We start from the raw sequence: 21475 nt of genomic DNA, 5'->3' as shown, positions 1-21475 counted from the left end.
CCTTGCTGCTATGCTGATCCTTCCAGACACACTGTTTCTAAATGTATACATACTGATCTAAAATATAAACGTAGCATGCAACGATTTCAAAGATTTTGCTGAGTAACAGTTCATATGAGGAAATCAATCAATTGAAATGAATGAATTAGGCCCTAATCTATGGATTTCACATGACTGGTTAGGGGCACAGCCTTGGTAGGCCTGGGAGGGTATAGGCCCACCTACTTGGGAGCTAGGCCCACCTACTGGGGAGCCAGGCCCAGCCAATCAGAATGAGTCTTTCCCACAAAAGGGCTTTATTACAGACATAAATACTCCTCAGCACCCCTCCCCCCTCAGATGATACCACAGGTGAAGAAGCCTGATGGGGAGGAACTGGGCTGGTGTGGTTACACCTTGTCCCCAGCACAAGGTACATCTGTGTAATGATCGTGCTGTTTAATCATCTTCTTGATATGCCACACCTGTCAGGTGGATGGATAATCTTGACAAATTATCAAATGCTCACTAACAGGGATGTTAACAAATTTGTGCACAACATTTGAGAGAAATACGCTTTTTGAGCTTATGGAACATTTCTGGGATCTTTTATTTCAGCTCGTGAAATATGGGACACTTTACATGTTGCGTTTCATATTTTTGTTCAGTATAGTTTATACTCCCTCTCTCTCTGTCATTAGCAAAATAACCAACTATAACAAGAGTGCTCCACTGCTCCTAAATTACTGGTAGCAGCCCGCCATTTCCTTTTTCTTCTGTAACAAAAGGTCTTTAAAACACAAAGAGATTATTTGTGTCCAAGACTCCTCCTTGTCCCTGCCGGTTTGTGCTGTCTTGCCAACTCCTATGGTCACTGTCACGCTAAACAATGACCATAGAAGTTGGCAAGGCAGCACAATAACAGTACAAAAGTGCACTTAATATATTAAGGTTAGCAGGTTGTATGACTTGGTGGCTGTGTCAGCTAGTGACCACTCTTCAGAGCTGCTTCCAGAACAAGATTCATGACGGAAAACGCTAACCTGCCCTTTCTGCGTCTTGTCGAGCGCCTTCTGCGTTGCCAGGACGACCAGAAGGGGCTGACCCCGTCCACGTGACAGAGCTCCTCTTTCTCCTGCTTCGGGGTGTAGTGTGTGCTCTGTTGTGCTGTCTGCTGCCACTGTGACAGATTTGGGGGAAAGAGAAAGTGGTCTGTTCTGGTTTTGCCACCAGACAGTGGAGTTGGTCGTCTGGACCGAGAGAGCAGTCGGGCACTGAAAGATGGAGCTCTCTGCGGTCGGGGAACGCGTTTTCGCCGCGGAAGCCATTCTGAAACGCCGCGTTCGCAAGGTGAGCATGCCGCCGTTTTTTTGTCGTTGCAGAAGAGCAGACGTGGGCGAGGGTCTCCGCGGCGTGCTTCGAGGGCGAGAACCGAGGATCTGTTTTTTAATGACAACGGGGAGGCCTTGTTGTAGCTAGTAGCAAGCAGATGCTTCTCTAGCAAGCCGTTTTAGCTAGCCGAGAAGCTAGCAAGTGTGCAGTGCTGATGGTTTGCAGTGAAATGTCGTAAAAAATAGCTAGCTAACGTTACACAAATGACTCGGCGTGTAAAGCCAACGTAAACTTTAGCTAATTAGCAATGCCAGTTTAAAATAAAGGCCGGGTTTGCGTTCAATGCAAATCTATGCTTTGTCTTTGACTTTTTACCCAGACAGCTAGACTAGAAATATATGATTGCATACCATAAGCTAGCTCGCCAAACCATACATTAAAGTCGACTGTGTGTCATTATTAACTTTAGCTACATAGCAGCTAAATCTGTTTTCCCTCTCTAGCTTGAGTAAATGTTTTGTCCAGATGCCAGTGGAACTAATTTGCTAGTCAGCCTGTCTGTGTCTGCTTGATGGTGGTGTTTTGTAGCAGCTTTTCCCTCTAAAATGACAAAACAAGACAGGCATACCAGCCAACTTATTAGTCAGAACTGAGCCAGTTTATATTAGTCAATGTATTGAGTTACGTATTATTTAGAGTAATACGTTAGTCTTAATATTTATCTTAGTGATCATGAATAGCTAGATAATAAGAAGCAATTTCTGCTCATACACTAGCTATAAAATGGCTGAATACAGTATTGAACACTTTTGGGAATTTTCTCATTCCGCTGTACCTTTCTCTCTTCAGTCTCGCCTAGAGTACCTAGTGAAATGGAAAGGATGGGCCCTGAAGTAAGTGATTGCGTTCCTAATGAAAAAATTCATTCAGAATTGTAAATCTTTGCATACCAACAATCACCTTGTCTGAAGAGACATTTTGTGTTTTATAGTACATATATCCTAGTAGCTACATCTTTAATAAACTTATACGTCTCCAAGTTATACCATAACATGAAAATGTTAGCCTGAAATCCAGACCTGTTTTGTGCTAACATTCCACTCCTTGTACTCCGTGTCATGTGCCAAACGTGGAGTGGAATGTTAGCACAAACATACTGTTACCCAGGTTATGTAAATGTAGAAATAAAACAATTGTGGCACCTCTTTGCTTTAGACACAGTACCTGGGAACCAGAAGAGAATATCCTGGATGGCAGACTGATTGCAGGATTTGAACAGAAGTGAGTGGAACAGTTAACAGAATTTCAATTCTTACACATTATTCAATTCCTTTAAGACAAGTGATGTTTATGACACGGTAAGGACATTTGAGAAATCATCAAAAAGTCTAACACAATTCTCTCTCCTGTTCGCTCTCATCCCAACATCAGTTTTCCTGTTCTCCCTAATTTATCCACCTCCCCTCTATCTTTCTCTCCTTGTTCCCTCTGTTGCGCTCTCTATCCCTCTCTTTCACTCCGTCTATATTTAAACGTCTTATATCTGTGCAAGTCCTCTCTTTGTCTCTTCCTGCCAAACCCACTTCAAAGCACTCTGCTGCTTAGAGGGATCGTGTTTACATGGAACTAAAATGATCCAGTGTGTGAGTGTGTGTGTGTCCAGTCTTAGTCAAACAAACGTCAAACTGTTATTCTTTTAGTTTTTTCTTCATTCAGATCCCTATGAGCTGACGCCATAGCAACCAACCGCTAGCTAGTCGTCCTGGGGTCCGCTGTTCTGCTTTCACACACCCAGTCTGTCTCATATTGCACCCTTTTGCCGATATAGTGCACTACTTTTGACCTGAGCTCATAGGGATTTGGTTAACGGTAGTGCCCTACGTAGGGAATAGGGTGCGATTTTGGGGCGCCACCCCCGGTCTTTTGATCATCCCTGTCTAACTGGAAGTTGGGATGTATGAGAAACAGGATGTTACATTAATAAACGTCTCCCTCAGTTGGCTTTGAACTGTATCAGTGGAGGCCTAGATGTTATTACTTCAATAATTGGCTCAATCCCAATTCAACCCATCCCAGCCTATTGTATCCAGGCAGGCGAGGGTCAGGGTAAGAAACAATCCCAATTCAACCCATCCCAGCTTATTGTATCCAGGCAGGCGAGGATCAGGGTAAGAAACAATCCCAATTCAACCCATCCCAGCCTATTGTATCCAGGCAGGCGAGGGTCAGGGTAAGAAAACATGTAACGTATTTCACTGTTGTGACGTTGACTTTATCGGGTGATTAATTGTAATCCCTTTGGGTTTTTTTCTCAGAGAGCGTGAGAGAGAACTCCACGGACCAAAGAAGCGGGGACCCAAACCCAAAAATCTTCCTGCCAAGGTATTGTTTTGGATGTTCTTGTCTACCACTATCACAACCACACCAGAATTGGGATTAGCTGATATATTACCGGTCCCAATGAGAATGTAAGAGCAGGACAAAACCTTTCCTGCTGGAAGTTATGATGCTGATTTTCTCCTTTTGAGTTTACAACTCACTTCCATCTCTCTCCTCTCTTCTCAGGCACGTGGAGCCCAGAAGAAAGAGACCCCCACCACTCGAGCACCTCGCTCCACTTCTTCCTCCTCTCCTCGAGCCCCTCCATCCTCCTTCCCCTCCGCCTCTCCAGCGCCCTCCCCTAAACTCAACTCCATGGCAGCGACACACAAGCTGAAGAAAGACATTCGACGCTGCACTAGTATGTCCCGCCGCCCCTTACCTCGCACCGACCCCCTGGCCACTCCCGGATCCTTCTCCGGCCCCAGTGGGTTCCCCTCGCGGCCCCCCGTCTCCCCCTTCTCAGAGACCGTCCGCATCCTCAATCGTCGCGTCAAACCACGCGAGGTCAAACGGGGTCGCATCATCCTAAACCTCAAGGTCATCGACAAACCAGGAAGTGGAGGCGGAGGAAGGGGCGGCGGGGGTAACCGGAGGGCGCCATCCGGCTCCATGTCCCTCCAAGGGGGTCGTCAGAACATCCCCTCCCGAAATAGGATCATAGGGAAGAGGAGTGGAGAGGCTCCGTACCGGCCCTTCCAGCCCATGCTGGGGTTCCCCATGTACGGGAAGCCGTTTGGTCTCCAGTGTGGCGGCCCAGGACCTCTACACCTTCCACACTCAGCCACAGGCTCCAGCACAGGGACCTCAGGGGCTAGGGACACCCAGCCACCCCCCTCTCCCTCCAGCTCCAGTGGATCCACCACACCCGCCCAGAACCATCCTACCCCTCCTGGACCCGCCACTGGGGCCTCTGGGTCGGCTCCCAACTTGGGCGCCCAGGCTTCGGCCTCCTCTGCCCAGTCTACCCCTAGCCACCCCCCAGAGCTCCAGAAGAACCAGAACGCTGAACAAGGACCAAACCCCCTCCTTGCCTCCCTCTCCTTTGCTTCCGGGTCCTCCTCTTCCTCCTTTGATGAAGAGGAGGATGATGCTGATGCTCTGGACCTTTCCGCGCCTCAGGAGGGGAAGAGGAAGCTTCGCCGTCGGCGCCGGCAGAAACGCCAGCCGCCCTCCGTCAGTACCGCCTCCCCTCCTCACCCCCCTGGCGCCTGTCCCTTGACCTCCAACTCTCAGAGGGTCCCCGCCGAGGGCGACCCTGACTGGCACCCAGAGATGGTGGCGAGCAGCGCCAACGTGGTCGTGACCGACGTCACCACCAACCTCCTCACCGTCACTATCAAAGAGTTCCCCTCCCCCTCATCCCGCCCCTCCTCCCCCCAACCAATACACCAAGAAAATACCACCTCCTCCTCACCCTCCTCACCCCCCCCACCACCACCCCCACTGAAGAACCTCCCACAATCCAAGCCATAGGAAGAGATTACAGAAGTGGAGATGAATGAATTAGCCTGGCTCCCTGATCTGTTTGTGCTGTCTTGGCCAACTCCTGTGGTCATTGTCTGGGACCAGGCTAGGGAGTAATGCTATTTTAACACAGAAGGTAAAAAAAACTTCCAATAATAATGAAATTCAGGCCATTGAATATTGAAGAAGAGCGTTATTTTTTTGAACAGAACTATGAAAAGCTAAGAGCAGGGCGTGCAATATACATCTATAATAAGGCTGATTGTCTATCTTTATGCAGCATGATTTCTCTTCTGAGGATCAATAAAGTTTATTCAATCCATGTCCACTCTCACAACCTTGACTGTTTGGAGGCTGGCAATAGATACCTTCAGTCATAATAACGTTCAAATCAATTCAATCTTTATTGTAGGGAAATTCATACAACCAATAACAGTGTTTGTTATTTGTGCATATTTATACCCATTATTTCCATTGGAAGTCCGACTCGTTAAGGTTTAAATGAGGTGATGAAATGACGTTGCACTTGCTTTGTTGGGCTTCGGCAATACTGCTTTTCTACACTGAGATATTCAGCAACGCGCTTGACTCCATTATGGACAACAACCGTATTCTGTATCATTTCCGTATCCAATATCCACATGTGAATTACAAGCCCTTCTTTTTTCCCTCTCTCGAATGCACAGGCCTGTATAAGTATATATTTATATGCACGCACAACGTTAATTCAGCTGCAAAAAGAATACAGATAAGCGGTGAAAGCATAGAAAGTTAAGTTATTGCTTTTCTTATTGCCATGTTCCAACGCCTGCCTTTAACTCGCTGTCGCCTTCAAGATTCCGGAATGTTCAGTGTTCTGGAACCTCAGTCAAGACTCTAAACTGACTCTCTAATTATTTAAGCTGTGGACTGCATGGAGTGGGATTAATGATGATGTAGTATGTAACCTATCCACCGTGAACACTTGTGTTTGTACCTACCAGATATTCTCTGTGGAATAACCTGTAGTCCAAACCTCTCAATGCCTTCTAAACCAGGTTGTGTTGACGTTCTGATATCCTGGTCCCAGATCTGACCATCTTCTGGTGCTGCCCCTGTTTCTATAGGGCCCCCCCCTCTCTCTCTCTCTGGTGTATTTGTACAATATTATTACGATATTTAAAAGCATGTGTTGCCTTATAGCTGCTCAGTTCCAACTCCACTGCATCTCGTCCGTATACTGTATTAGATAGATGGTTGATTGTCGTCTAGTCTTTGATACTGTGATAATAATAATACACATCCTACCACAAACGCATCATCATTCAGCTGTTAATGGATAAAAACAGATTCTCTTGACTGTCATTGGCTAAACCAGTAGATTCTCTTGACTGTCATTGGCTAAACCAGTAGATTCTCTTGACTGTCATTGGCTAAACCAGTAGATTCTGTTGACTCATTGGTTACGCCAGTAGAAGGAGTGTTCATGTACTTCTTGGTGACGTTTTAACAGTTGATATAAATAGGTAGCACAACTTGACATAGTGGCCTACATTTATACCAAGCAGGGCTCTAGATTTCTTTTGTTTTTTTTATCTTTCTTTTTTAATTTGTCAATTTTTGGATGTAATTTCAAGAGCCATGTCATTGGCACTTTAATGTAATGACAAGAAGCCGACCTGAAGAATCAAATATGAAATGTTTGTCCATGTAAACTGTTTTATGGGGGGGGGGGTTCATTTCGAGGGCTTTTGCTTATGTACCTCATTATATATTTTTGAATGAAGAGTAATGTGTATGCTTTACCTTTTTAGTAATTACCTTTGATTGTTATTGTTGTTTTTGATTCATGTCCAATATGGGTTTGATAAAAAATGGAAAACCCCAGATTTTTAATGAATTATAAATGTGTGTCAAGACTGCAGTTTGTGTCTCGTAATATTGGTAATATGAATGATGTACATTGAATTGTGTTAATGGTAATAATGATGATAATGACGAGGATAATGTCGATGGTAACGTTGTGATAATGTAGCTGAAGCATGTTTTGCGAACCCTTATTGTACAGGTAAGGTGAGCGTGGTCATGTTGACGTTCGTTCGTTGTTGCTTCCTGTATATGTTCTGTTGTGCGAGGCTTTTAATAAAAAACACCTCCAAGACAGTTCCTTTTGTCGTTCATCTCTTCAGTTCTTTACAGAGGAGTTCTCTGACCTCTGTTATATGGTGATTCTTGTGAGTGTATCGCTTTAAGAGTCCATTTGGAGATTCAATCTGGTATCTTGGCTTTCAACTGAAGGAGAAGGTTGTCTATGATTCTCTGTGGCTGGTTTCCAGGGCCCAGATCAAGCCTAGTCCTAGACTTAAAGCAGTATGTCTGGGGAAACTGGCCTGAGCTCAGACCACTGTGTTGGTAGTTCCCTGATGATCCACATGGTGGCACTGTTAACACAGGTCACATGGGCAGGATTTTTGCTCTTAGCCTGCACTCTCAGAAAAGGTTTGAAGAGATGGTTGGGGCGATGGTTGTGCTTTGGTGGCCTTCAGGGGTCAGCCACGGAACACAGTTGAGAGAATATCTGTGGACACACTACTGTGAGCAAAGATAGCCCCTTCTCTTTCCATTGTCCTTCCCACGACCTGTTTTAAGTTCCTAGGTATACACATCACAGACAAACATCAGACAGTCTGGTGAGGAAGATGCAACAGTCACCCAAAACCCTGACAAACTTTTACAGATTGCACAATTGAGAGGATCCTGTCAGGCTGTATCACAGCCTGGTATGGCAACTGCATGGCCCTCAACCACAAGGCTCTCCAGAGGGTGGTGCAGTCTGCACAACGCATCACCTGGGGCAAACTACCTGCCCTCCATGATACCTACAGCACCCGATGTCACAGGAAGGCCAAAAAGATCATCAAGGACATCAACCACCCGAGCCACTGCCTGTTCACCCAGCTACCAGCCAGAAAGCGAGGTCGGTACAGGTGCATCAAAGCTGGGACCGAGAGACTGAAAAACAGCTTCTATCTCAAGGCCATCAGACTGTTAAACAGTCACCACTAACTCAGAGGCTGCTGCCTACATTGAGACCCAATCAAGGGCCACTTTAACAAATGGATCCCTAGTCACTTTATTCAATACCACTCAAAATAATGCCACTTTACTAATGTTTACATATCTTACATTACTCATATCACATGTATATACTGTATTTTATACCATCTATTGCATCTTGCCTATGCCGCTCTGTCATGCTTATCCATATATTTCTATGTACATATTCTCATTCACCCCTTTAGATTTGTGTGTATTAGGTAGTTGTGGAATTGTTAGATACATGTACTGCACTGTCAGAACTAGAAGCACAAGCATTTCGCTACACTCGCATTAACATCTGCTAACCATGTGTATGTGACCAATAAAATGTGATTCGATTCGTATGCCTTGTCTACTATCGTCCTATTCTACCACACTCCTCACCTTCAAACCTTCATCTCCCTTTAGCATCCATGTCCTCAACTCTTCTACCACCTTCTTCCATCCAGCCCAGCCCATACTCTGGCAGGCCACCCATGGTCCCCTCTCCTCTCCCGACCCCAGCCAGCCCTGCTCTGGATGGCCTCATTCCTCTCTAGTTTGGTCTCCCCATTCCTCCTCCATTCTCTCCAAGAACCAGCCCATCCTCCCTTCTCCTCACACTCTCTCCTCTCCCCATCTCTGGCTGGCCTCCCATTGCGGTTTAGGGACTGGACAGATGGGACTTCCTAGTGGGATGGCTGCCACTCCAGGACATCTACAGCACCTGGTGTCACAGGAAGAAGAAGATCATCAAGGACATCAGCCACCCACGTCATGGCCTGTTCCCCCCCTGCTACCATCTAGAACCCGGAGACAGTACAGGTGCATCAAAGCTGGGACTGAGAGACTGAAAAACAGCTTCTATCTCCAGGCCTTCAGACTGTTAAATAGTCACCACTAGCCGGCCTCAGTGCTCTGTCCTGAACTTAGTCACTGTTACTAACCGGCTACCACCCGGTACTCAACCCTGCACCTTAGAGACTGCTGCCCTATGTACATAGTCATGGAACACTGGTCCCTTTAATCATGTTTACATAGTGTTTTACCCACTTCATATGTATATAATGTATTCTAGTCAAGGCTTATCCTAACTATTGCTGTACACACCTTTTCTATTCATAAACTGTCCACACTGTCTATGCACACCATCATATATATACACTGAGTATACAAAACATTATGAACACCTGCTCTTTCCATGACAGACTGACCAGGTGAATCCAAATGAAAGCTATGATCCCTCATTGATGTCCCTTATTAAATCCACTTCAATCAGTGTAGATGAAGGGGAGGAGACAGGTTAAAGAAGGATTTTTAAACCTTGAGACAATTGAGACATGGATTGTGTATGTGTGACATTCAGAGGGTGAATGGGCAAGACAAAATATTTAAGTGCCTTTGAACAGCTATGCCAGGCACACTGGCTTGTGCCAAGAACTGCAACACTGCCGGGTTTTTCACGCTCAACAGTGTCCTGTGTGTATCAAGAATGGTAAATCACCCAAAGGACATCCAGCCAACTTGACACAACTATAGGAAGCATTGGTGCCAACTTGGGCCAGCATCCCTGTGGAACGCCCCGACAGAGTGAGGCTGTTCTGAGTGCGGGGATTTGTCTGTATTGTTTTGTGTTGTTAGATATTACTACACAGCTGGAGCTAAAAACATTACAATTTCGCTGCACCTGCGATAAAATCTGCAGAATATGTACGCGACCAATAACGTTTCATTTGATTTGATTTACTAGAGCATATTGTCCAGGCAGACTAGACTCGTGCTGTGCGTGGGGGATATCGTAAGTGTGGGTTTATGTTCCGGTCTGGTAATAGAGGATGTATGCCTCATACACGCATCTGCTGTGAGCGCGCACATACACACACACAAACCATAAACGGGTGTAGTATTTTGGCCTCTCTCTCTCTCTCTCTCTCACACACACACACACACACACACACACACACACACACACACACACACACACACACACACACACACACACACACACACACACACACACACACACACACACACACACACACACACACACACACACACACACACACACACACACACACACACACACACACACACATCTCTATCGTATTAGATGCTGTTTATAATGTTATTTGCTTCTTCACCTCCAATGACGCATCCCACACACACACCCTCCACTCCCTCGTCTGTCTCCCCGCCTACTCTGTCACGGTTCCCATAGTAACTACGGACGGAGGATAGGAGCAGAGCTTAGCAACACCGAGAGAGGGAGACGGTCTTTCGATTTAGGCCTGCTGACAGAACAATCGGTATTTCTACATTTAGATAAAAAGGCAACAAACGCGTCTGTCAACCACTGTCGTTTGTTTTCTGCGCGTTTGGAGGTGTTTTGGGGGCGAGGGGGCGTATTATAATATAGGCCTAGGTTATTCGTTTTATTTAATCATATAAAAAAGCAGGTAGATTAATCAACTGATAGGCTATCGAGGAGCGGATTATGAAATCGCACGAGTGATGTTGGCTATAGCATTCTCATAGCCTAATGTAATCTAGATTGTGAGGGGGGAAAACTGACCTTATTTTTCAGTAGAATATATCTTTCCAACGGAATTTGATCTCTGATTTGTAGGCTAATCTATCGATCGCTTTAGCCTATCTCGCCACTCTGCCGCTATGAAGTTCGTTGTAGTCTTGGTCGGTGCTGGATCCGTGGTCTTCCTCGGCGCGGCCATCTGCATCATCGCCAGTGTTTACCCGCGGAAAGCTGCCGCGCCCCAGGACCTGTCCGACAACGCGACTCTGTCTGCTGAGCCCTTGTTTTCCCTGGGCTCCGTGGCTCACGCTGGTACATTGGGCGCTCTCCATGGTGCTGAATCCTACGCGGGCGGCGGAGGAGGCGGCATGGGGCTCGGGCTGGAGGGTCCCTCCACTCTCAATGAGCTCAGCCCCGGGGAGGTGACCGGTGGTGGTGGAGGGGCGCCGAAACAGTTCAGTTTCAGCCGGCTCATCTGCACTCCGATTCCCGCCGGAGAATGCAAGCCCAATATCTTGGAGCAGCCAGCGGACGACCCTTCACTCTATGTGGATGAAGACTGGAGCTTCCTCCGGACCACCGCGGACGACCTCCGGCAGACGGTGGTGCAGCAGAACGGCCAAATACTCATGGATCAGCGGACCATCCGTGAGCTGACGGGGAAACTGTCGGAGTGCGAGAGCGGCCTGGAGGACGGGAGTCCCGGGCACTCCGAGCGGAGCCTGGGGGCCTGGGCGGGAAACCGCCGACTCATGGCCGGGGATGATGTGAGCTCGTCGGCCGCTGTGCAGCTGCAGACCGCTAGAGCCGTGGAGGAGCTAGAGAGGGCCATTCTCAACCTGAAAGACCGCATCGAGAAACTGGAGGTGGGTTGGGTGAATAATGAGTATAGCTTACCCTATAGCCCAAAGCCACAGACTGTAGTCGTATACAGTCTCGATATAAGCTAGCTATAGGCGAGCATATGAATAGGCTACTTTTGTAAAACGTTTCAATAGTAGAGATAATGCGCCTTGGAGAGCGTATATAACACACGTTAGCGCCTCGAGGTGCGCTTTTGATAGGCTTAGCCTTTATGTCCCAGTGTGTTTTATAATCCCTTGATCATCTCCAGTCAGTCACTGAGCTAGGCCTATAGGCTATAGCCTACTACGGTTAGCCTATGTATTATTTATATGATCAAGAGAATGTATGCAATATGACTATGTGGCTACTGATTGCTTGCCCCCAAACAGAGTGAATCTTTCAGGAGATAATCCAGAAAAATGAAAAAACATGTCGCCACCAATTGTTAGCAATATCCAACACCGACAGAAAGACAGACAGACATGTTGCACAACCCAACGTCTCAACCTTATGCAACAGATAGGCTACAATATCAGCGCGGAAACAGAGGCGTCCCAATTCTAGAACCCTCACTTGGCGCGCCCGTGATGCACGGGGCGAGGCATAGGCTGTATCACGTGATAACGAGGTAAATGCCCATGGGTCTAGTATTCCTAACGGCTAGAATATCCTAATGACATCAATTATTTGATTGACTTCAGGACCTCTAACTCACCCCTACCCTCCCTCCTCCCTCCCTCCTGACTTTATCGACATCAGGACCCCTGACTCCCTCCCTCCCTCCCTCCCTCACCTCTCCTCCACATCCATCCAACTCACAGCCTCTCTCATCAGCATCATTACACGCACCCGCTCCCTCAGCGCAAGGGGATATAGTTTCTTTCATTTGCTGTCTCTCCCCGCTCACCATGCAGCTCTTACATCCGCATCCGTCCACATCAATAAAATATGAAGGGATGCTGGATGAAGAGAGGAGAGACCTTGAGACTTAAGCCATACTGTGTGTGTGTGTGTGTGTGTGTGTGTGTGTGTGTGTGTGTGTGTGTGTGTGTGTGTGTGTGTGTGTGTGTGTGTGTGTGTGTGTGTGTGTGTGTGTGTGTGTGTGTGTGTGTGTGTGTGTGTGTGTGTGTGTGTGTGTGTGTGCACCTGTATTTTTACTGTAGCTTGCTGTCTTTAAGGTATTGACTGTGTATGTGTCAGAGAGAGAGGGGAAGAGAGAGAGAGAGAGAGAGAGAGAGAGAGGGGAAGAGAGATGGAAAGAGGGAGAGTCAGTCTGATGTAAGAGAGGCTATTTTATTTATTTAAATTTTTTATTTCACCTTTAGTTAACCAGGTAGGCTAGTTGAGAACAAGTTCTCATTTACAACTGCGACCTGGCCAAGATAAAGCATAGCAGTGTGAACAGACAACAACACAGAGTTACACATGGAGTAAACAATAAACAAGTCAATAACACAGTAGGGTGAAAAAATGAGTCTATATACATTGTGTGCAAAAGGCATGAGAAGGTTATTGCTTGAGACACCTAACATTTCCCAGTGCATTCTAACATACTGCACAGTCCACGAACAGTGAGTGTGAATGTAGTCTATAGCTGTCCAAGCATTCAATCTCTCCTCACGCCAACTCTTTCTCTTTCTTTCTCTTTCTCTTTCTCTTTCTCTTTCTCTTTCTCTTTCTCTTTCTCTTTCTCTCTCTCTCTCTCTCTCTCTCTCTCTCTCTCTCTCTCTCTCTCTCTCTCTCTCTCTCTCTCTCTCTCTCTCTCTCTCTCTCTCTCTCTCTCTCTCTCTCTCTCTCTCTCTCTCTCTCTCTCTGTCTCTGTCTCTCTTTCCCTCTTGCTCTCTCTGCCTCCCATCTTCTCTTTCAGTCTGTCTGTCTGTGTGTATGTCTGTGTGCATATCTCTGTGTGTTTGTCTGTCTCCTGTTGCTCTCTCTTGTCGCAACCCTCTCACTTTACTCGTACTTAGTTGCTCTCTCTCGCTCTCTCTCTCATACTCTTTCTCTCTCTCTCTCTTTCTCTCTCTCGCTTTCTCCTTCCTTCCTCTTTCACCTACACCTACTCATTTCTCTCTCCCTTCCTCTCTATTCACCTCCTCTCTCTCTCTCTCTCCACTTTTACCCTATCTCTATCTGCCTGCTTGTCTCTCTTTTCGTTGTTTTCTTAAAGATGCAGTAAGTCATGTCAGAAGCCAGCAGATTCATTACTTACGAACAACAGCTGAACATTCCAATAAAACCACACCACGCAGTTGTCTAACAACAATATCTACAATCTAGAAATTAACTTTAGTGGGTCAGAGTGCGATATTTATTTAGTTTCAGAGCACAAACGTTTGTTAGCACATTTCTCAACCTGGCTTTAACTATGGAGGGAGCCATCCTGCCCCGCTAATTGCAAGGAGGTTGCCTAGCAACACAAACCTCTGAGAGAGTCAAAGCCTGCATTGCATGACAAATTCCCATGATTTGTAAATCTGTATCTCACAAAATAACTAGATACAGCGCATTCGGGAAATATTCAGACCCCTTCACTTTTTCCACATGTTGTTATGTTACAGCTTTATTCTAAAATGTGTTAAATAGTTTTTCCCCTTCATCAATCTAAACACAATACAAAAACTGAAATATTACATTTACATACATTAAGTATTCAGACTCTTTACTCAGTACTTTGTTGATGCACCTCTCTCTCTCTCTCTCTCTCTCTCTCTGTCTCTCTGTCTCTCTCTGTGTCTCTCTCTCTCTCTCTCTCTCTCTCTCTGTCTCTCCCTCCTTGCACTATCACTCACTCCTCCACAACCTCCTATTTTCTTTCTCTCCCTCCATACTAACCCCTTCCTCTTCTCTTTTTCTCTCCTCTCACAGTTGGAGATCGGCCCTGCTGCCCTCAACCTCTCCGTTGAGACTCCATCCCCCAGCGCCGGCGTGGGCGTCAGCAGTGGCATCGGTACTAAAGTTCAAGGGTCATCGTCATCAGCATCAACGACAGGAGGCGGTCGTGTCTCCTCGGGGGGCCGAAAGGCCCCTGGGGGCCCTGGCAGAGGAGGTGGAGGCCCCTGGAAGAACCTGGAAGGAGAGCTGGAGAGAAAGATTGAGATGCTGGAGAAAGAGCGGAAGGCGCTGAGGAAAGAGACACAGACACATCACAAACAGATAGACCAAGGGATTGATACTCTACACCACCGCATTGCAGAGCTGGAACAGAGTGAGTGGAACAGAAAGGGGGAGGAGGGAGGAGGGAGGAGGGAAGAGGGAGGAAGGAGGAGGGAGGAGGGAAGAGGGAGGAGGGAAGAGGGAGGAGGGGTACAATAGGGAACTAAAAGAAGGTCAAATAAGTTGAGCCCAGATTTGCTAGAAAGCAAAGTAGATAAGAAGGACAAAACAGTAACTTCTTCTTTTACTACAACTACTATCTGTTTCCCAGCGCCAAATGTAAACCATCTCTCCTTCAGTCTGACAGAGTACAACTACCCTGACGGCTATGTCCTCTCCTTCAGTCTGACAGAGTACAACTAACCTGACGGCTACGTCCTCTCCTTCAGTCTGACAGAGTACAACTAACCTGACGGCTATGTCCTCTCCTTCAGTCTGACAGAGTACAACTACCCTGACGGCTATGCCCTCTCCTTCCCCATGAGGACCAAGTACATGTAACAACCATCTCTCTCCCCTCCTTCTCCGTCTCTCCCTCCCTCTCTCCTTCAGGTCTGACAGAGTACAACTACCCTGACGGCTATGTCCTGTCCTTCCCCGTGAGGACCAGGTACATGTACGGCCTGGTGCGGAGAGAAATGCCTGAGATGTATGCCTTCACCGCCTGTGTCTGGCTCAAGGTGAAAGAGGGGGGTATCGGCACCCCCTTCTCCTACTCCGTCCCGGGACAACCCAACGAGCTGGTGCTGCTGCAGGGGATACACAACCCTGTAGAGCTTCTTATCAACGACAAGGTAGTAGTGTGTGTGTGTCATTATCATATTCATTACTGAAACATGTCAGTTATCTCCTCCTATTGTTCATACTTGTATAGTTTTATGAATAACATTGATTGGTCTAATGATTGATTGATCGACTGATTGGTGATTGAGCTAAATGTCCCTTCCCTCACTTCTAGGTGGCTCAGCTGCCCCTGTCCCTTGCCCAGGGTGTGTGGGAGCACATATGTTTGAGCTGGACCCTCAGAGACGGGGTATGGAAGGCCTACCAGGGGGGGAAGCTGAAGGGGCGCGGAGAGGGGCTGGCCGCATGGCACCCCATCAAGCCAGGAGGAGTGCTCATTCTGGGGCAGGAGCAGGTGGGTGAGAGGGATGGAGGTCTGGAGGGGTGGCGAGTTAGAGGGATGGAGGTCTGTAGGGGTGGAGAGTTAGAGGGATGGAGGTCTGGAGGGGTGGAGAGTTAGAGGGATGGAGGTCTGGAGGGGTGGAGAGTTAGAGGGATGGAGGTCTGTAGGGGTGGAGAGTTAGAGGGATGGAGCTCTGTAGGGGTGGAGAGTTAGAGGGACGGAGGTCTGTAGGGGTGGAGAGTTAGAGGGATGGAGGTCTGTAGGGGTGGAGAGTTAGAGGGATGGAGGTCTGTAGGGGTGGAGAGTTAGAGGGATGGATGTCTGTAGGGGTGGAGAGTTAGAGGGATGGAGGTCTGTAGGGGTGGAGAGTTAGAGGGATGGAGGTCTGGAGGGGTGGAGAGTTAGAGGGATGGATGTCTGTAGGGGTGGAGAGTTAGAGGGATGGAGGTCTGTAGGGGTGGAGCGTTAGAGGGATGGAGGTCTGTAGGGGTGGAGCGTTAGAGGGATGGAGTGATGGGTGGTGGAAGGATGGAGGGGTGGAGAGATGAGAGATTGGGGGGGGGTGGCTTATCCTGTGGCAAAAGCAGGTGAGAAGGGTGAGGTGGAGGGTGGAGGAATGGAGAGATGGATGAGGTGGAGTGATAGAGGGATAGAAGGGTAATAAGAAACCTTGAGAGGAACCAGATTTTTCTGGCTGGCTGGCTGGCTGGCTGGCTGGCTGGGTGGGGGGGGGGTGGGGGGGTGGGGGGGTATATATACTATTTGCCAGAGTCCCACTCGACCTGTCACAACTCTCCTCCCCTGGCAATAGAGAACAGTAAAACTCCAGCCAATGAGTTGTATTGTAATCCCTGATCTCTCTCTTTCTCTTTCACTCTCTATCATCTCGATCATATTATATTTCCTCTCTAGGACACGTTGGGCGGTCGTTTCGACGCCTCCCAGGCCCTGGTTGGGGAGCTCTCCCAGTTCAACCTGTGGGACAGGGTCCTGAAACCTGCTGAGGTATCCGCTCTGGCTGCCTGTTCCTTGGGCACACTGGGCAACGTGGCCCCCTGGACAGACCAGGACGTGGAGGTCTATGGAGGGGCTACCAAGGAGGCTGTGGACCCCTGCAACCAGCCACCCCGGGCCAGCCCCAGCTCCAGCCCTAAACAGTGAAGGGTTAGATGGTTTGGTAGAGGGGAAACTTGATTGTTATAAAGGGGAGCTGCTCAGTGAGGCCAGAGGGGTTAGTTGGTTTGTTTATGCTCCTCATAAGAGGGGGGTTTGAGGTGTTTTTCTGGGGCAGGGTTTGTGTGATGGGGAACTGGGGTAGAGATGGAGAGTCATTTGAGTTGTTTTAAAGGGGCATTGCTCTTTCCAAGAGAGGGTGGGTGTGCTTGAGGAGGCTTTTCGGAGGGTCTGGGATCAGGGGGAGTAGAGATTAGTTGAGTAGGTGTGTTGTTATCTGGGTGTTGTTCACCCACTGAAGGTGTTAACATCAACAGCGCTACAGCTGTTGAGAACAACACCCAGACTAGCTTTAGCTCTGTGGCGATGTGGGAAGATGTTAAGGGAAACGTGCTGCTTTTTTTCACATCTCTGATTTGTGTTTTAGAGAGTTGGGTGGGGGAGGTTGGGGATCTCAGCCCCCCAGGGAAGAGCTACATACGCCACGCCTCATCTCATTTCATCTCATCTCACCTCACCTCACCTCATCTCATCTCATCTCATTTCACCTCATCTCATCTCACCTCACCTCACCTCATCTCATCTCATTTCACCTCATCTCATCTCATTTCATCTCATTTCACCTCACCTCACCTCACCTCACCTCATCTCATTTCACCTCACCTCATCTCATCTCATCTCATTTCACCTCATCTCATCTCATTTCATCTCATTTCACCTCACCTCACCTCACCTCACCTCATCTCATCTCATTTCATCTCATCTCATTTCACCTCACCTCACCTCATCTCATCTCATTTCACCTCATCTCATTTCACCTCATCTCATCTCATCACGTGTTCTGAAGCTTGTGCTTCTAACTTTGAAATAGGGATTTTCTTCTGCTTTTGGAGATGTGACGCCAGTGTTGCTACTCAACTGTGTTTCTGATCAACAACAGCTCGTTAAAAGTGAGCGTTTGGATTGCTTTTTCTACTGCGCATTTCGTTGATTTTCTTTTGCAGCAATGTTTTTTTTCTAACACTGTGTCTATTTTCTATGTCTGTGTGTTGTGTGCTTTCAAAGAAACTCTCCGTTTGACCTACTGCGACTCACAAAACCTCTCACAAAGATGCAATTGTCACGGCCCAGCATAATGTATTGCCATAGAGATAGCTGTTGCGAGTCACATGGATCATGTAAATTAAGACCTCAATTGATTTTTTAGATTCATAATATCCATCTTGTTGACTTAAAGGGGCAATCTGTTAAGTGATTCGTACATCCATTGTGGCAGGGTGTCCGCTTTGTTGTTGTTTGAACTGCAGATTCGCCCTTTACAGTGATTTGTGACCTGTCTCAATGTTTTTTTCATGTAAAGCTGATGGAATGGAATGTATATCTGTATGCATGAGAAAACCTTTTTCAAAATTTGAGGTCAGAGGTCAGATTCCTAAATAGTCCTGTTTCCTATACAGCAACAACACAAAAACGTACAACAATATTAATTATTGAATGGTGCGCTTCACCCCACAAAGCCTAAAAAGAATACGCACCTCAAAGAATGTGTATTTAGCTTTTTCTTACTCACAGAATTGCTTAATAAGTGTGTAAAGAAGGGACATTGGGACACTGATGTTGAGTTGAGGGGTGTAGTGAAGAAAAGTGCACCCGGATTATTGGGTCCCCCCCCCCCCCCCCACTTCACCATTGACATATGGTTGTAAAGTGCCTGTCTGGGTATTACACACCCAATGCAAATGTCAAATGTATTTTATTCTCTCTCTCTCTCTTTCTCAATCTCTCTTTCTCAATCTCTCTTTCTCTCTCTCTCTCTCTCCTGCTATTGGTTATGATATTATTGTAACCAGCTGTGATGTCAGTAAGTGTTGTGCTTGTTCATCTTGTGCACCTCCATGGATCTTCTATGATATTGTGACAATATGTGGATGAATAAAATAAAATGGTTATGATGTCGTAAGAAGGTACGTTATGGCTTACTGTGTGTGTATGGTCAAATCTTGTGTGTTTGTGTGTATGTGTGTGTGTGTCGTGACTGGTCCTCTACCCACACAGAAGGAACTGTGGAGTTGAACTGTGCTGCTCTCTGATCTAGTATCATCTCTCCCACACTAACTGTTATGTATCTGTCTCTCTCTCTCTTAAAGGGATACTTTATGTATCTGTCTTTCTCTCTTAAAGGGATACTTTATGTATCTGTCTTTCTCCCTTAAAGGGATACTTTATGTAGCTGTCTTTCTCTCTTAAAGGGATACTGTTATGTATCTGTCTTTCTCTCTTAAAGGGATACTGTTATGTATCTGTCTTTCTCTCTTAAAGAGATACTTTATGTATCTGTCTTTCTCTCTTAAAGGGATACTTTATGTATCTGTCTCTCTCTGTCTTAAAGGGATACTTTATGTATCTGTCTCTTTCTCTTAAAGGGATACTCTATGTATCTGTCTCTCTCTCTTAAAGGGATACTGTTATGTATCTGTCTCTCTCTCTTAAAGGGATACTGTTATGTATCTGTCTCTCTCTCTTAAAGGGATACTTTATGTATTTGTCTCTCTTTCTTAAAGGGATACTTTATGTATTCGTCTCTCTCTCTTAAAGGGATACTTTATGTATTCGTCTCTCTCTCTTAAAGGGATACTTTATGTATCTGTCTCTTTCACTTAAAGGGATACTTTATGTAGCTGTCTCTTTCACTTAAAGGGATACTTTCAGGGATACTTCCCATAGTCAGATGAATTTGTGGATGCCATTTTTATGTCTCTGTGTCCAGTATGAAGCAAGTTAGAGGTGATTTCATATGCCAATGCTAACTAGCATTAGCTAAATTAATGGAAGTCTATGGGTATATACTAGCATGTTAGCAGATACCCATAGACCTCCAGTCATTGCGCTAACGCTAGTTAGCAATTGCACTAGCCCTAGTTAGCAACATCCTTCAAACTGCAGACAGAGACATAAAAATGGTCTGACTCTGGGGAAGTAGATAAAGGGCCTCATTGCCAAAAGCCTGAAGGATCCCTTTAAGGCAACACAGGCTGAAATTACATTTTATTTTAAAGATCTTTGTTTGTTGAACATCTTTGTTATTCTGTCTACCCACTTCAACACTATAGTCTTGCCTCTACTTTACAATCTTTGTTAGGTCCCCCTCTCTCCGTCTCTATCTATTTCCCAGTCAAGCGCACACACACACACACACACATGCATGCATGTACGTGCGTACGCAGGCAAGCACAAACACGTACGCACGCAGTCACGCACACACACATACATACACGTCAGCTTGGGATATTAGCATAATATGTAGTCATAGCCCCACTCCCTCTCCACTCCTCCTGATTAATACATGAGCTTTAATTATCTCTGTCACTCAGCTCTAGTCCCTACTGTCTCTCTCTTCCTCTGCATCCCTCCGCCTCTCTCTTTCTATCTTTCCCTCCATCTCTCTATGCCTCTTTCATCCCCCTCTTTGTCTAACCTTCTCTAGCCCTCCGTCCCTCTCCCTCTTTACCTCTCTATCCCTTTGTATATCTCTTTCTCTCCATATACCCCCTCCCTCTCTCTCTTTCCTCCCACCTCTATCCTTCACTATCCCTCCATATTTCTCTCCCTGCATCCTCTCCTGCTCTCTGATAGTTATGTCATCCTCTCTACCCTTTTCCTTCCCTCTTTCTCATTAGATTCTAATCTACTCCTCTTTTTGATATTTTAGTCACTATTCATCCATTCTGACCTCCTGGACTTGGCCCATTATTTATCTTGTTGCGTCACCCTCAATCCACCTCCTGGACTTGGCCCATTATTTCTCATGTTGCGTCACCCTCAAACCACCTCCTGGACTTGGCCCATTATTTCTCTTGTTGCGTCACCCTCAGACTACCTCCTGGTCTTGGCCCATTATTTATCTTGTTGCGTCACCCTCAGACTACCTCCTGGACTTGGCCCATTATTTCTCATGTTGCGTCACCCTCAGACTACCTCCTGGACTTGGCCCATTATTTCTCATGTTGCGTCACCCTCAAACCACCTCCTGGACTTGGCCCATTATTTCTCATGTTGCGTCACCCTCAGACTACCTCCTGGACTTGGCCCATTATTTATCTTGTTGCGTCACCCTCAAACCACCTCCTGGACTTGGCCCATTATTTCTCATGTTGCGTCACCCTCAGACCACCTCCTGGACTTGGCCCATTAGTTCTCTTGTTGCGTCACCCTCAAACCACCTCCTGGACTTGGCCCATTATTTCTCATGTTGCGTCACCCCCAAACCACCTCCTGGACTTGGCCCATTATTTCTCATGTTGCGTCACCCTCAAACCACCTCCTGGACTTGGCCCATTATTTATCTTGTTGCGTCACCCTCAAACCACCTCCTGGACTTGGCCCATTATTTATCTTGTTGCGTCACCCTCAAACCACCTCCTGGACTTGGCCCA

The 21475-nt window shown here is 46.8% G+C and overlaps 2 protein-coding genes across 2 annotated transcripts; both read left to right on the top strand.

Annotated features, from left to right (window-relative positions):
* Positions 1 to 977: 977 nt before the first annotated feature.
* LOC139545187 (chromobox protein homolog 6-like) lies at positions 978 to 7299 on the top strand. Its single transcript, XM_071352676.1, has 5 exons — positions 978 to 1329; positions 2161 to 2204; positions 2527 to 2592; positions 3627 to 3693; positions 3877 to 7299. The coding sequence occupies exons 1-5, from the start codon at positions 1261 to 1263 to the stop codon at positions 5164 to 5166; spliced, it is 1536 nt and encodes a 511-aa protein (XP_071208777.1). The 5' UTR covers positions 978 to 1260; the 3' UTR covers positions 5167 to 7299.
* A 2887-nt stretch (positions 7300 to 10186) lies between these two features.
* LOC139545142 (neuronal pentraxin receptor-like) lies at positions 10187 to 17715 on the top strand. The gene is made up of 5 exons (XM_071352576.1): positions 10187 to 11610; positions 14456 to 14795; positions 15296 to 15537; positions 15702 to 15881; positions 16782 to 17715. The coding sequence occupies exons 1-5, from the start codon at positions 10885 to 10887 to the stop codon at positions 17028 to 17030; spliced, it is 1737 nt and encodes a 578-aa protein (XP_071208677.1). The 5' UTR covers positions 10187 to 10884; the 3' UTR covers positions 17031 to 17715.
* Positions 17716 to 21475: the final 3760 nt, after the last annotated feature.

The sequence above is a fragment of the Salvelinus alpinus genome, chromosome 2, assembly GCF_045679555.1.
Source record: "Salvelinus alpinus chromosome 2, SLU_Salpinus.1, whole genome shotgun sequence".
Taxonomy (NCBI): domain Eukaryota; kingdom Metazoa; phylum Chordata; class Actinopteri; order Salmoniformes; family Salmonidae; genus Salvelinus; species Salvelinus alpinus.
The sequence above is the reverse complement of the archived record's forward strand: the minus strand, read 5'-3'. Positions and strand labels throughout refer to the sequence as shown.

Excerpts from the sequence above, each read along its gene's own strand:
- LOC139545142 (XM_071352576.1), top strand. The coding sequence starts at position 10,885 with ATGAAGTTCGTTGTAGTCTTGGTCGGTGCTGGATCCGTGGTCTTCCTC. Across the intron at positions 11,611-14,455 it reads ACCGCATCGAGAAACTGGAG|TTGGAGATCGGCCCTGCTGC; the intron begins GTGGGTTGGGTG and ends CTCCTCTCACAG. Across the intron at positions 14,796-15,295 it reads CATTGCAGAGCTGGAACAGA|GTCTGACAGAGTACAACTAC; the intron begins GTGAGTGGAACA and ends TCTCTCCTTCAG.
- LOC139545187 (XM_071352676.1), top strand. The coding sequence starts at position 1,261 with ATGGAGCTCTCTGCGGTCGGGGAACGCGTTTTCGCCGCGGAAGCCATT. Across the intron at positions 1,330-2,160 it reads TGAAACGCCGCGTTCGCAAG|TCTCGCCTAGAGTACCTAGT; the intron begins GTGAGCATGCCG and ends TTCTCTCTTCAG. Across the intron at positions 2,593-3,626 it reads ATTGCAGGATTTGAACAGAA|AGAGCGTGAGAGAGAACTCC; the intron begins GTGAGTGGAACA and ends TTTTTTTCTCAG.